Source organism: Brassica oleracea, chromosome C9 (assembly GCF_000695525.1).
Source record: "Brassica oleracea var. oleracea cultivar TO1000 chromosome C9, BOL, whole genome shotgun sequence".
In the NCBI taxonomy this organism is placed as follows: Eukaryota; Viridiplantae; Streptophyta; class Magnoliopsida; order Brassicales; family Brassicaceae; genus Brassica; species Brassica oleracea.
The window spans coordinates 33,182,699-33,198,634 of record NC_027756.1 but is presented as its reverse complement, the minus strand read 5'-3'; the positions used below and the strand labels follow the sequence as shown (position 1 = coordinate 33,198,634).

Sequence of the window (15,936 nt, the reverse complement as noted above, 5' to 3'; positions counted from 1 at the left end):
AATATTACATATGAGTAAGATTATTTATAATAAAATTGTACTTTTCAAATTAAAATTATAAATACGATAAATTTGATTATTTAAATTATTTAAGGCATATTAACAAAAAATAGAATTATAGGGACTAAACTACAAAAAATTTTAAAAAATAGTTCAAATCATCATATAACCGGCTATAGGCATGTTTAAGCTATTTATTATAAGTTTAGGTATGCAATTCAATTTTTTATTTAGTTTAAGAATGTTTTGGCACGTTAATATTGTTTGGGTATTTATTTTCCCCGGCTTCATAGTGCGGACATGAATAAACTGTTTTCCCGCCGTCTTGGCCTTGTTTCATTATAAGAAAAGGTTGTCAACAAAACATATGTAATGTGTTTGTCTCTAAGAATCGAACTAGGGTGAGACGGAAACAAAACACCTACTAATATGTAACCATCTGAACTAACTGATTTTTTTACATATTGGCCCTAAATATTATGTGACCGTGCAGGGCCTAAAGCACATGTTTGGTGTGATTGCACTCAGGCCCGGCTCTGGAAGTGAGACAAAATAATGTTCTTTTTAGTAAATGCTAAAACTTAGCTCACAAATCAAAACATAAGCATTTGGAACAATAAATGTCAAAAGTGATACAAATACACATATATCAAACTCCAACAAATAACATTCATTCATGTACAAAGAACACCTCTCAAAGAAATAATGGACCAGCATCTAAGGCCATGATTATCCCTAAGAAACCCAATGAGTTTCTTAGTTTTTTTAAAAAAAAAAAATAAAAAAAAATTAAAAAGAAAACCAATCGGGGGCCGCCACGTGTCAGTGGGTCCCGCGAACAGTGTAAGAAACTCACTAAAATCGGTTCTTAATTAGTAGTTTTTGTAACCGATCCTTAAGGGTTTTGTGGGGGCCTACGCACTAAGAAACCCACTAAGGACCCCGGATAATCATGCTCTAAGCCTCCTCCTTCATAACCTCGGCTTCAGCAAAATTTAAGATTGGTTGACGTAAAGAACGGGCACAAGTCCAGCCATCTTCCCGTCCCTCCCAGGCCGCTTCTTTTTTACCTGTCATAGTTTACAATAAGTTGATCCAAGTTAATTTTAAATTTTTTTTTCTAAACAAAAAGCTGAACTCAGAAAGACTCGTGCTTTTGTTTATCTGAACTTACGTAAAACCAGCCATCAACTTCATATTCTATCTCCAATTCCTCTTCTGCCGTCAAGTTTAGCTGAAACAAAACCCAAATGACGCTTGAATCATAACAGACTATTTCCAGTAACAAGGTTACTGTATAGGCAATAAGGAAGAAGCAAAAGCTTACCTCATCATCTCCTCCTGCGGTGAAGTCATAGAGCGCTGTTCCGAATCTTGTACCAGTAGATTTCCTAGGTTCATCATCATCTGATCCGTAACTTCGAGAACTTGACCCTGCCATAGGGTTCTCAAACGATTCACGACTTTGTGGCTCAGAATATGAGTAAGGCGGAGGTGGTTCTTCTCTAATCTGAAAAAAGGAAAGAAGAAAGGAGAATTTAGGAATCATCAGCCCATTTCAGCGCATATACATACATACAAAAACAGAAAAGAATATCAGCTTACAGGGGAACCATAGCCTTCATATGTGGACTGGTATTTGCTTCCACTCGATTTTGCCTATTTGAATTTGCATATTCATATAAGTGACAATTAGATGATGGCTGCATTGCATCCGATACAGGCACATACAAAAGTTCTTATGATCATTACACAGTTCAACTTCTTTATGCTAAAAGCTATGAGCATGCCTTTTCCTTCTTAGACACAACTTGCACGCATATCAATATCTCCAGTTGCTAGTGTTTAGTAATAACACTTTTACAGACGTTTATACTTCGTCAATGAGAAACATATTTCGCAGTCATATTCTATGCAACTCAGACTTAGGAGTTTAAGGACATAATATCATTCTATAATTACAGGAAAGCTATGGCCCGTGATTGTCACAAATAGCATAATAAGTGATAAGGATTGGAATTAAAGGAAGAAACTGGCTGTAACTTACAGTTGCTTGTGAAGAAGGCTTTGAACTGAATAAGGATGGGTAATTCATTCCACCAAAATGAGAGGATATAGAGCTTTCCACCGATCCAGTAGAGTCTGGAGAAGATGAACCTGATCTCGCATCATCTTCCTGTAAATACAGTTGAAAATCATTTTTTAGCTTCATTAAAACCTAAGAAATATCTTTCCAGTCATTTTGAAGAAAGCCCTAAAGATGGATAAAGCTAACTTTATACCTCCAGTTCGTTGTTTTCTAAAAGAGTCTTAGCCCACATGTCATCATAGCCAACGGAAGGTCTAGAGAAGACATTCTCCTCATCAACATCTGGTGCATCTGTTCCAACTCCAGCAATAAATTCATTGACCTGACAATTTTTATATAGGCCTGAGATTCATTTGGAGACATAAATGTTTTAACTATAATGTAATTATTTACGAATGAGTACTGAAAGATCTTGATTTCACATGACTAGATTATTTGATGAATGTTTAACTGCTATTCATGTGAATGCAAGCAAATTTGCCATCTAATTCTAATCGGAAAGTCAATGCCCAAAGTTTTCACCACAATAAGAGTAGTTCTAAAAACACAGTTCTAAAAACATACGTATTGACTGCATTCAGACAAGTTCGGGATGGTAGTGGATTGTAATGTGAAACGGTTTAGTAAGCTCTAGAAACAAAGCTTTACTCTAATAGGCAATTGCCGGAACTGTTCTTATTTTCTGATTTCCTGATCACAAACTATAGTGTGTCCTACATATCCCCCTCCATTTAACATTAAGACGAATATATATACAGTACACATACTAATTCTACATCTTAAACAGTCAGATAAAGATAGGCAACTGACCCTGCTCATTGCTGGGGCGTTGTTTCCAAGAAGACCATCATCACCAAGGTTTGCAGCCCAAGCATTCACCAGATCATCATCTAGACCACTGGAGTTTGAGGCAGCAGGGGCAGGCTGAGTGGACTCATAAATTAAGTCCGAAATACCAGTAGCAAGAACAGTTGGATCGGTAGACCCAGAAGATGCGGTGATATTGTGCTTTGTGCGGTATGTGTCAATGAGTTTTGCACTTCATAGATTAGGAGGAAAAAAAGAACATATCACAGTGTTTTCATATAAAACAGCAATAGAGACAGAAAAGCACCTAATATTATAAAGAGAACCGGGAAAAGGGACACAAAGGTCACCATATATTTAACATGGTTCTTGAATTTTGTCAGGATTCCTTTGTTTTTATGTCAGGATTAAGGTCATCCACATACTTGTAATTCCGTAAAACCTATTAAACTAGACATGCATATGACATAAAAAGCTAACGCAAGAAGTCTCTCGGAAAAAATAAAAAGAGTTTGATGTTTTCCTGACTGTGTTCTAAGCAAGATCTGTATCTAAGTATAATGCACTAGAACTTGGTAGGCTGTCACACATTGATAAAATGGAATCAGAATTCAGAATGTACCTTATTGGACCCAGGGGTAAATACTTGGCTCTTGGAATATAGCAAAACAAGGAAACAAAATCTAGCAGTCTTTCATGGGTTTCGTAGAGTTTTTTCAGCTCCTCGTCCTTCCATTCTTTGTTTGCGTTATCGTGATTGCGCATATCCCTTATCAAGGAAAACGACATTCAACCACAAGGTCATATACAGGTTACATGCATGAATTATAGGGAAAAGGATCAGATTTCTTCCTTACTTGATTAATTCGTCTTGTCCTACATACATTTCATCCAGAACTTTTAACATCGGAGTTATTAAAACTCCAAGTCCTGTACCACTAACTCCTTGGTCCTCCCCATTACTCAGGTGCATTTCAGAAAGTTGAGACTGTACACCACCCTCCGCCAAGGTGTACAAAAACTCGTATATCTGCAGCCTGAAAGGTTCACCAGATCTAATGGCTATCGTAGTAAGAGCTTGAACTGCAACAATTCGGACCTGTGCATCCACAAAACATAAACATTTAGGCAGGAAATCCTAGAAATAATACTCAAATTAGTAGCCTACACTGACAGAAACATTGTGTCTGGGACTCCAACTGAAGTGCCGGAAGAAAATCAAATATCAGATGTAATGAAGTAACACAGCTTATCACATCAGCTATTTTCTATTACAGTTACGGCCTCTAAACAGTTAGTAAAGCTTAGGTAAAAAGAGAGAGAGAGCAAACGAGATCATTATAGTTAACCACAAGTACTCCAGGTTTCACATTCGTCATGGTAGAAACAAAAAAACACTGCCAAAAGCTTGCTAAGTAGAGCACTTCAATCCGCTCACGTCCCTAAATTCCCACTTATAAGCAAAGAGACTCAAGATATAGTTTCCGCCCTCGAGTGTAATCAAATAATTTAAACAAATCAGCCCCAGACAGATAAAGGCCTATTGCATCAACCAGCCAAAATGTTCTTAGACAAGGTAAAGGAAAGGACCGGACCATTGCAAGATAATCAAGTCATCTATACAAATCTACTATTTCTATACAAAATATAATAGTATACCTCCCAGCTACCACTAAACGCACACCTCTGGAGGCGAGTTAATGCACCAGCTAGCGTAGGATTGCGAGAACTAGCAGCAGCAACCATTTTATCTGCATCCAACATCATAAGTGCAGTGCCTGGTGGAGTTGCAGATTCCCATGCATATTCTGAAGCGGCGTAGTTTGCATTTTCTCCAAGGAACCATTCCTGCCACAGTATTCGTTCTAAGTTAATGTGTTGAAACTTTACCACATGCATGTAAACCCTTCTGATGAATGCTTACTGCAGCTTGCACCAATTTCTGAAGCGCCAGAGCCGACTTCGGATCTGATGCAGACACCCTATCAAGTGATGTCAGTCCTGACATGGATCCTGGTTGTGGAGGTGGTAAATCGAGTACTATTGTGACTGCTTCCAGAGCTGTGTGTTTACCATCAGGACCAGCTCCGATAAGACATGTCTAGAAGTTGATCAATTAGTAAATAATATCACAATAAACTACTTGAGGTAATAATTAGTCATAATATCCCACAATAATTTGAGCGTTAGTTATACGTACTGTGACTTTTTTTTATCCAAACTATAGCTGCCAGATATTAACAAGCATACAAGTTTCAAGATTTCAAAAATGCCTAACACGCAGAAATTTTGATACAGGAAGATTATAGTAGCCAACAGATTTAAGTAAATTATAGTAGCTTTAAAATTATATTAGCAAGAAGAGAGTACCTTCCAGAGCAGTTGTAAGACATCAGCGTCAATTTTCCCTGGAACTTTGGTGGCAAATATTCTGGCAATTTCGAGAAGAATAACAGCCATATCTGGAGTTGCCTATGAAAAATATTAAATAAAGTCAACTAGACAGAAGAAGACAGTTCACATTTCACAACCAAGTTTGCCTTCCGTTTCACAAATATGGCATAATCCAACTACAGCTTGTGTCAATTTTTCCAAAAAACGCAGATAGAAATAGAGAAAAGGCATACTACTTGTACATCATGAATGTTCTAATAGGGTTTCAGGTATTTTCTTCATCAGATCATGCCAATTTTCCAAGTCTCCATTGAAAAAAAAAAAAAAAAAAAAAAAAAAAATCATACTTACCTTAAATCGAGCATGCAAAGTAAGCAAAACATCATTAACAAGCGCTGCGGGCCAAGCAGGATCAGAAAGCTCTGAGGCAATGATTGATTTCAATTCATCCAGTGATTCATGCGGACTTTGCATCCATATCAATGCTTTGACAACCATTCCCCGGACGTACACGCACTCGCATGCAACTGTTGTTCGAACCACTTCCATTAATGAAGCCAACAAACTTGCAATTGTCTCATTGCGACCGGGCCCTGCGGATATAGATGATGTTCTCCGTATTCCTGCAGAATTCCAACCAATTAAAATGGTACAAAAATAAGAGTATACATGTAACCAGAGAGAGTGAAAAAGGTAAATACAAACTGATATAGAAAATGTAACAACTCAAAAGATGAAAAGATACCCGGCATATATAGACAATTAGGTAAGGAAAATCAATGTGATAGGAAAACATGTTACTTTGTTTAGGTCTGAAGATAAGACAGCTAAACCATCATATGACTTCATTACAGCATTGAAACTACTCACATTTTTAGTTATGTGACGATTCGAGGTATAGCAAAACAGTCAAAGAATAATATTGGTGCACCATCAGAGCAATGACTTAACATTCTTTTCTCGTTGGTGACCTTTAGCAGTATAATAAACCGATAAAATTCAACAAAATTTTTAATGAGCGAAAGCTTGCATGAACTTTGACGCTCCACAAAAAAATAGAAGATACTTGAGCATCTGTTATACACCTAACTAAACAAAAACAAAACTAATCGAAACAGTGATTTTAGACTTTGGATGGAAATTTTTATAATCACTATCTAGCTATTATAGAGTAACTAGGATTTACTGTGATACTCTCAAGGAACCATGGTTTAAGTAGGTTAGGCTCTTTTAGTCTATAATATGTCAGAATCGGGGAATGGTTTATACAGAGAGGTTGGTAGAAATAAAAGTAAATTTCCATCTTCTATCACAATCTTCAGGGCTTTGTAGTTCCAGTTCTGCCAGCTATATAACAGTTTTTGTAATTATGTTCGTAAGAAAACATGATTTTACTTCACGTGATTTGATGCTGAAGCTAAAGAGGTATTGACAATGTACCTTCTGGGTGAGAACTGTCATTGGTCTCAGCATCATCCAGAACGTCAGAAAATGCATTTACATGAACCGATTCATCAATGTCCTGTAATCCCATAGCAAACGCTGCAGCCCTGCTCTTTCCCATTTCTTGCACAACCCTTGCTGCGGCATGGAGCACTGGTCTTGAGAAACTGCGAAATGAGCTCTCTAACCTGAAAGGAGAGGATCAATTAGCGGAGTTCTTTAACAGAAAACACAGTCATTACAATTCAAAGAAACATTCTAGCGAAGGAAGGAATTCAACAAGATCAACAATTCTAAACACAGTCTTCCAACAAGCTAAGACTACCTTCTCATTACAAGCTTAATAAGGGGCTGTGGGCGCTTGGTTTTATTGGATTTATCCTTGGATGGCGCTTCTGGTAACTTCAGGATCTCCCTGGTCAAGCGGTACCACCCACTAGCCCGCTCATCCGTCCTAAATGATGCAATAAAATGTTGGTCACTCAAAACCTATTAAAAGAATGAATAAAGAGAAAGCAAAGTCACAGAAGCCATGCCTTTCTGTGTTATCGTATTTTCCCAGAATGCACAAAATCGCCTCATAGCATACCCTTTCGCTTGGATCTAGTAGTAGCTGATAAAGAATTGAGTTGAAGTGCGATCTTATATCAGGCCTCTCTGTAAGAAAATGGAAAGGAAAGTATTAACTTGTAAATAACAGCTAAAAGGAACATGCAGTAGTGAGAGAAAGAGCTTGATATGCTTACCATCTAACGCTCGAGCTCGGGATATACTGTGGCACAACCTAGCCAGGGCAACCCTAGCAAGCACATCATTCAAATGTAGGATATCTTGCAAAGCCCCTACTTTGGTCCAAAGAAGAAAGGAATATCAACTAACCCAAATGCTATAACATTATTGTATGATTAAAAGGGAGTTGGCTTGTGTTAGAATTAAGAGTACGGTCTCATAAGTGAATCAATTCTCAGAATACATTTAGAACTCGTGTTTTAGAGACTTCTTTATAATCAGAACAAGTGAACATAAAATCACGAAAGAACAAATTAACGCTAAGAGATTAGGCTTGGAAAGCATACCTGCTGGAGACGCAAGCTTTTCTGCAGCAAAAGATCAAGAGGCGAATCAAAATTTGAATGACAAACAATTATGTGCCTACACAGACATGGAATGGCAAATGTAATTTAAGGCGGAATTGACTCAATAAGTTATTTACCTAATGTCATTGCAACTGAATAGGGGTCTCTTGCTGCTAACTCAGATAAAATTTCCAGTGAATGCCTCACCGCAACAGGATCAGCAAACGAAACACTGCAAATAGAGTGGATACCAAAATAAGTTTTCAATCTGTTGGATAATAACGAGAAAAAAACAACAAATTATCTAGTGAAAAGATGAAAAATCACCTAAACTATTAACTCCATCACTTTTTATCACTTCAATAGAAAGAACAAAAATAAAAATCTTACCCCTGGGCTGCACGGTGCAGAAAAAGTGGATTTCCTGGATCAAGAGGAAGTCTCCTTAGTGCACTCATAGCAGCATATTGCAAGTTACTCCGAATAATCGACTAGCACAACGAAGGAGACAGAACGCTCAAGTTAATAACAAAGAATAGATGTTAAACTTTTGCAATACATAAGGCATATGCCCATCGGAGAGAACTACCATTAGTCCGCAAAGATATCTAGAAGCTAAATATATTATGAGGGTATGTCTTATGGCTTATGGATAATGTGATACAGGGATATAGTTGTAATGTTTTGCAAGAAGTGTTTCTTCAACTAAAATGACATTTAACTAAGGACTTGAAAGCAGACAGCTTACAGCCAGAATCTCTCAGATGTGCGAAGTCAAATAACCAAAGTGTAACTATGCTACACTGCCTATTGCATAGTAGCTATCGACAAGAACTTTGACAAGTTTATACCCCAAAGCACGGCAGAGAGCAAGCATAGTAGCATGAAAAGGAAACTATAAAATGCAGGAAACAGGACTTGTTAAAACCCTAAGCCTTTTACTGGAGGAACCCAAGAGTAGAGAAAAATACCTCCTTATCACCTCCTTTTGTCCCAAAGACCCCTTTCTTTCGTTTATTCGGAACATCAGCAACCTGAAAGCGACATGGAACAGAATCAGTGCTTCTGCATCTAACTGGGACATCAGCCTTAGACTGAACCACATTACAGATGAGAAAATCAATCAGAATGCAATAGTATAAATATAAATTTTATATATAAGAAAGCCGCTAAGATTAAAGTCATCAATTTTTCACCTAGTAAAAAGGAACTAAGCTACGACTTATGGAAAATAAGCAAACCAACTTGTTGAAAAACAGAGAGAACTGGTAGGAACACAAACCTTATCAAGCAGGCCAAATACAATCTCATACAATTTAGACAGAAGCTCAGAATTTCCTGACGGTGAATATGTCAGAGCTTTTAAAGCTTGCAGTCGTCGAGCATGAACTAAAGAAAAAAAAAATCGCCAAGGTTAGAATTCATCTCCAGTCGAATCACATGATGTGGGAGCTGTTAATATCTATTTATGCCTTACATCCATAACAATCAAATTATTGAATAGCACAGCAAAGTTGACGACACTCACACTCAGTTTCAGAATTAGAAGCTTCGGAGGTCAGCTGGTTAACTATCCGAGGAACAACATCAGCTCTTGTGACTCCACCACCAGCATCAATATCTGCCAGAGCATCCCAGTTAGGAGTGGGGATACCACCTCCTGGACTCATGCCCGTATCGGACAAAATTCTAGCTAAGTAATAATAGACATAGCGTAGCACATTCCGGTCTTCACATTGCTGATTAAGCTGTTGTATCAATCACACAACAAGAGAAGAAAGAATGCTAAAAGCGTGATAATTCTATAGGACAGATAGTTTGCAAAACGTAAATCGTTCAAGATTCATGTAATATTTATGGGTAAAGGAGTAAAAGAAAACAAGTTTAATAGAACGAATCAGTTTTGGATGTTCCATAAAAATGTTAATTAAAGAAAAACAGCAAAGGGAGCCACATACCATAAGAAGAGATGGGGCGAGAGAAGGATCAACGGAGTTGTAGACAGCAAGCTTAGGGAACACGTGATTCACTAGCTGTTTCTGGGAACTTTTCTGTTCAGTCGAGAAGAAACATTGAGATAATATCTTCACACACGGAAGAAGAGAGTAAGATCACGAAGAAGAAGAAGAAGGAGGTTAACCTGATCCAAGGTGGCAGCTAGTTCGTGAATGCTCCTTGCAAGTTGGGTATATGAAACTGGCTGTGAAATTCATTTCCAACATTAAAAACACTGTGTTGTTCCTCCTCTTAACTATTCTATTCAAAATCAAATACCTTCTTTTTCTGTCTCTGCCTTTGGGGCATGATATTGGCCTTAACAGGATTGAGTGCAGCTTTGGCTACAGATATAGTGTCGTTCTGGATCTGCGTCAGAGTCGCTCTCTTCGATTTCTTCTCTCCCAGCGTCGTCTTCGTCGACATTGGTTGTTGCAGATGCGAACCCGCCGATGCCGCTGCGGGAGACGCCGTGGAAGAGGTGGAGGCGGAGGCGGAGGCAGAAGATGATGATTTTGCAGGAATCGGGGTTGGGTCCGCCGAGATCAGATCCATCAGCGTCTTACCAGACGCCTCCTGTTACACAAAAAAAAAAAAAAAAAAAATCAAAGGAAATGGAATTAAGGTAGCTTGGATTCGAATCTTAGAAGATCCAGCGATTCTTACTGCCATAGCTGGTGGCGGATCGGATGATGATTGTCGGAGAGGTTTTTCAGTGACGGGCGATGATGGAGAGAGATCGTTTGATGCGCACACTACTTTTGGACTAGTTTCACAACGATCTTCGAATCAAGCGCCGATGCGAAAATAAGATATAAATGTTGGAGTATTTTGTAATTTACAATAACTGTTAAAGTTTGTAAATCCAGATCAGTATACAACGTCGTCGTTTTGGAGAAACTATCTTATGGAGCCAATACCTAGAGCCTCTACACCCTGGACATTTTAATTATTCTTTGTGGGTAAATAATCCATGGTCAGGTCAGGTACTAATATTCTTTAATTTCAAATCTTTTATTTAAATTCTCTATCAGTCATAATAAAATAGGAAGGTGAATCAAAATACTGAAATTTATATGTAAAACGACTAATTATTACTTCAATTTCTCACTTTTCCTAATTTGTTTCTCAACTTATGTGTTTATAAATTAGTAAATGTCCATTTCTCATCAATTAGCACATATAAAAATTAGTCTACAAAACTATAATTATAATCTGACTGTATCATTTTGGGACGTGCTCGGTATCATTCATTGCATTACCAACAAGGACAATATTTTCTTTCAACCATACCCATTGATGTTATCAGCAGCTTCATAAAAAAACCAAATGAATCAAATTAAACTACTCAGAATCAATATAAACACACACACAAAAGAGCAGAGCATACCTTAAATTTAACAAGACAACAATATATAAAAAAAACTATCTCTTTTTTCTAACACTTGAAAAAAACTACTTCTATCTTTTAATGTTGTGGACATTTTCGGTTTATTGATTTCAAATTATGTAGAACTCTATTTAAATATAAAGCGAATGAAATCATTGAAGAAAAGTTTTTTAATACATAATCTGGACGTAACACAGACAAAGATCTAGTATATCTGAAAGTGATTAGCTAATCAACTATCCAAACCATGTTCCATTTTTTTTAAGAAATACAAAACCAGTACAAGTGAACTTTTTTGGGTCAAACCAGTTCAAGTGATTAATATTCTTCATGGGAACATCATTGAGATTAATGATGTGGTCATCTAACAACCAATCAGACTTTTGCTATTGTTTATATAATTAAAAACCGGGTTTAGTTACATCTCAGTAAACCGCCAAAAACGGGTCTTTACGCAATCGTTCTGCAACATCAAGCCACTAACATATAACTTAGCAAGAAACCTGAAATGAATCAGCAGAGAAAAGTTTCTTCAACACCAACAACATTCGAGAAGAAAATAATACATGTCATGGACAAGACAATAACATTCATCATATCAATGCTCATTGCAGCTAAACACAACACATATGTCTTACTGTTATGTTTCAAGTCTACCTAAGAGAAGGGCATTTAGACAGTAATGGAATAAGCTGGTTTTAAAACAGATCATGTAAACTTCATTTCAATGCACAGTGCACACACATGTACCAGGAAGCCAATCTCCAAAACAAATGCTCAGATTTGTTCAGAACGTTGCAAGGAAAGCAAAGTATGCAGATGAAAATAGTCAAAAGGAAAAGATGCAGCTCAAGTAAAGAAGAACTTGCTTAAAGAAGATGCAGTTTAAAGAAGATTCTTAAACTTTGGGAGCTCTTCCAACTTCCAAGGAGTCACTAATCTCGCAAGTTTGGCTCAGTTGTGGTTAATAATAACTTGACAATTCTTCCAAACCTTTCCTAAGCCAAGAAGCCTTTGGTAAACTATAAACAGAGCAAAGCAATGCCTATGATATCTCTGACAAAACCAGAGAACCCACAATGAACCCTTGACAAACTCCAGTTGTACTTTTACGCAACAAAAAAACTGGTTTCAACTAAAAAACCCAATTAACTCGTAAACACGAAAGGCGCTGCCTCATAGTGAGATGAGGCATTCAAGAAAGCATGTCTAGAAAGCTTCTGTCCAATCTACCACTCGATAACATATCCATAACAATATTTATGGTGGAAGCATCTGCTGAGAAGCCACACCTCTTCATTTCTTCAATGAGTTCAACTGAAGTGCTTATGTCACTGCCTCTGAGCTGAGCTCGGATTAGTGTGTTGTACGTACAATCATTAGGCGCAATCCCATCCTCTCCCATTTTCCTAAACAACATACCCGCTTCAGAGAGTGAGCCTTTCTTACATAATCCTCCAATCATTATAGTGTATGTTTTGACATCAGGCTTCACTCCTTTGTTGAGGGAGAGGCTACAAAACAGATCCCAAGCATCGTCGACCATGCTTGCATTGCACATCCCGTGAATGATGATATTATATATACCAATATCAAGTTCCATCTTACACTTGCGCATTTGATCAAGTATTTCCAGTGCCTTGTCTAGTTCTCCATTGTCACACAACCCATCGAGCAATATACCGTAAGTCATAACACTGGGTGGTACACTAATAGAGACCATCTCTTGGAATAGTTCTTTGGCGACATTAAGTTTTCCTGATTGACAAAAGCCTTGGACGAGAGCATTATAAGTGACTGTATCGTCTCTCAGAGGCATTTTGCGGAATAGTCTCATCCCATCATCAACCCGTTTCGCCTTACAGTATCCGTTTATAAGGATACTATAAGTCACGGTACTCGGATGACATCCGTTTCTAACCATAAGGTCCATCATCTGGTTGGCTTCACCTAAGCGCTTTTCGTTGCACAGCCCATATATCAAAGAATTATATGTAATGTTATCAGGATGTATGCCTCTTGCGATCATCTCATTGTACAATTCTTTAGCTTCTTTAAGCTTTCCCTCTTTCACGAAACTATCAATCAAAGCACTGAAAGTGATGACATTCGGGGTGATTCCCCTTGTAATCATATCCCTCAGCAACTGTGCCCCATCATCCTGTCTACCGGCATTACAAAAGCCTCCTACGAGAGAGTTGTAGGTAGTGACATCTGCTTTGATCCCTTTAGTTTCCATTTCATTGAAAAGGCTGAGTGCTTCTTCGAGGCTGCCGTCTTTGCAAAGACTATCGATAATGATACTGTATGTGACTACTTTAGGCTTGACCTTTCTAGCTTCCATCTTTCTGAGCAGATCCAAGGCCAAGGCAGTGTCGCCTGACTTACCCATTCTGTTTAGAATAGGACCATAGGTAACTTCATTGGGTCGACATCCGTTATCCATCATTTGATCTATCAAAGCCATTGCTTCAGACAAGGTGCTTTAGTCGGGGCGGCGCCAGATGGTCGCCCAAAGAAGAGAACTAAAAGGTCTGTTGAGGCAGAGCCCCGTCCTTCTACCTCCAGCACGAATGCTGCTGATGCGACCCTAGTCGACGATGTTGGGGAGGACAGCGGCACTCCTGAAATTCTGTTGGAGGAGAGGAGAAAAATCAGTTCGCGAGAAGCGGGTTCCGGTGATGAGCCCGAGAGGTCTGCTCCCGACTCTTCTGCGAGAAAAAGTTCTCGATCTGATGAAGGTTCTCTAGCAAAGAGAAGGAGGATCGAATTCCCTGATCGAGTTCTCTTATGACGAGACAACTCTCCTAATCCTTAATACCCTTAAATGCGCAGAACTGACGCGCCAAATTCGTGGTGGGACGAAGGAGATGCCGCAACTGGAAGATCTTTACTTCAAGAATGAATATATTGACGCTGCTTCTTCGAGAGCGCGGGTATTTGCGCTACCTTTCATTTTTTATTTCCTTTGATTTATTGGGTTCATCCATCTCACGTAGTCCATGTTTATCGTTCTGCAGAGTGACGGGAGCATGAACTTCCTTGTTGAGAAGTCCGACAGTGCTCTGGAGCAGACGATGATCCAGTTGGGATCTTCAGAGAAGCTTGCTCAGGCGAGGTTGAAGACCATCGAGAGAGTAAGGGCGGAGCATAAGAAGGCCAACGAGAAGGCTGCGAAGGAGAAAGAAATTCTTCGAGTGAAGTTCGAAGAGCTGGAGGGTAAGCTCAAACCCGCCAGTGCGGCGAAGAAAGAGCTTGCCCGAGAGAACACTCGTTTGGAGCAAGCGGCTGCGACCCTTGAGAAGGAGAAGACTGAGCTACTCGAAGAAAGGGACACTGCAGTAGAGAAATTGATCGGAGAGAGGCAACGCTTGAGGGACTCCCGGGGGCTGGAGTTTACTCGTGAGAGGGAAAGGGTCGAAGCTGCTATGGTCGAGAAGGCAAATCGCTGCTTTGGTCGCGTGCGCGACCATTTTACTTGCTTGGACGCCTTTGGGAAAGCGAAGAACCTGTATGGTCAAACTTCGGGGACGAAGAAGTGCCTCGAGATGATAAAGGCAAGTGGGACGGAGATCCCACAAGAAATGATTGACGTCTTTGCTGAGCAGGAGAAACTCTATGAGGCGGAGGCTACAAAACTTAGTGTAGGTCCGCTATCTGATAGCGACCTCACTCTTTCTCCACTGGTTCTTCCTTCTTGTTTCGTCGTGGACAGGTTTAGAGCGTCGTTTGATCCTTATGGATCGAACGTAAATTTGATCAGACCGGAGACGGCTTCTCAGCTCATTACCTCGCTCGAAATTACCGAGGAGCCATCAGAGGAGCCATTGGTTGATGTCACGTCGGTCCCTGCTGAGTACGTCGAGGTCCCGGAGGGAGGTGGTCTTGATGAACGTCCAGAGAACGAGAACCTGGAGGAGGTCCCCGGAAAGGACAACCTTGAGACAGGCGACACTTCGGTTCGAGAGAAAGAGACCAAGAACATGGGCATCGAGGATCCTGTCCTCGTCTCGGATTCTTCCTCTGAAGGATGAGAAGACGAAGAGGAGGAAGACGATAGAGTCGAGGAGACGTCGCTGTCACAGCCTGTCGAGGAAGAGACGACCAACGAAGTTGGGGATAGAGATGTTCCCCCGCCTCCTGCTGTGGACTCTCTTGTCCATGTTCCTACTCGGGTGGAAGACCCGACTGCTGCCGCTACTGAAGACCCAGTCGGTCCTCCTGCTCTTGGGACGCCAGAGGAGGACGATCAAGATTCTGTGCCTTGACGCTTTGCCTATGTTGTGTTTCTTTGTACTTTTTTTGTTTGTGGTCTTGATAGACCCTGTTGTTGTATGACTAGACATACTTTCATTTTGTCGGTAAGTCGCTGTTTTAAGCAGACTTTAAATTTGTGGGTTGTTGTGTTTCTTATCTGTACTTGCAACTTGTCTAAGTAAATTTCAGTTATCTTTAGAGTCTCGCGATATATTCGCTTAGAAACAATAGATTCCTGACCTTTGGCTTTTGCAAATAGATACCGACACAACCCGCTAAGGGACTTTGTTTAGCTCTTGTCGTGTTTCGATTGAGATAACGTCTAGGTGCGTTTTTCTACTTTGAAAACAAGAAACTGAATCTAAGAGTGGAAGGTTCTTTCGTCCGTTTTCTCAAAGACAATCGAGTAAATGGGTAGCTAATCCGTTACGCGTTTAGTCGAGAAAAGGTTAAAGATTCACTCCGTTTGGTCGGTCAGTGCTCTT

At 39.5% G+C, this 15,936-nt stretch overlaps 2 protein-coding genes across 5 annotated transcripts; both read right to left on the bottom strand.

Annotated features, from left to right (window-relative positions):
• Positions 1 to 581: 581 nt before the first annotated feature.
• Positions 582 to 10,696, bottom strand: LOC106318455. Of its 4 annotated transcripts, none has more exons than XR_001265317.1 (28): positions 10,471 to 10,696; positions 10,084 to 10,380; positions 9,950 to 10,009; positions 9,768 to 9,860; positions 9,338 to 9,557; positions 9,092 to 9,198; positions 8,781 to 8,843; positions 8,200 to 8,300; positions 7,947 to 8,041; positions 7,810 to 7,830; positions 7,480 to 7,578; positions 7,270 to 7,390; positions 7,059 to 7,187; positions 6,731 to 6,921; positions 5,642 to 5,913; positions 5,267 to 5,368; positions 4,821 to 4,997; positions 4,556 to 4,744; positions 3,754 to 3,995; positions 3,519 to 3,665; positions 2,900 to 3,128; positions 2,283 to 2,411; positions 2,048 to 2,176; positions 1,606 to 1,703; positions 1,328 to 1,510; positions 1,175 to 1,234; positions 963 to 1,070; positions 582 to 722 (listed from the first exon to the last, which is right to left on the bottom strand). XR_001265317.1 is itself a non-coding variant. In XM_013756444.1 (28 exons), the coding sequence occupies exons 1-27, from the start codon at positions 10,474 to 10,476 to the stop codon at positions 996 to 998; spliced, it is 3,591 nt and encodes a 1,196-aa protein (XP_013611898.1). In that variant the 5' UTR covers positions 10,477 to 10,696; the 3' UTR covers positions 582 to 722; positions 963 to 995. The 4 variants fall into 4 exon arrangements, 3 of the variants coding, with proteins under 3 accessions (XP_013611898.1, XP_013611899.1, XP_013611900.1); XM_013756444.1 differs by having other exon boundaries at positions 1,606 to 1,659; XM_013756445.1 differs by having other exon boundaries at positions 1,606 to 1,659; positions 7,480 to 7,575.
• A 1,693-nt stretch (positions 10,697 to 12,389) lies between these two features.
• Positions 12,390 to 13,031, bottom strand: LOC106314826 (pentatricopeptide repeat-containing protein At3g22470, mitochondrial-like). Its single transcript, XM_013752642.1, has 2 exons — positions 12,805 to 13,031; positions 12,390 to 12,741 (listed from the first exon to the last, which is right to left on the bottom strand). The coding sequence occupies exons 1-2, from the start codon at positions 13,029 to 13,031 to the stop codon at positions 12,390 to 12,392; spliced, it is 579 nt and encodes a 192-aa protein (XP_013608096.1).
• Positions 13,032 to 15,936: the final 2,905 nt, after the last annotated feature.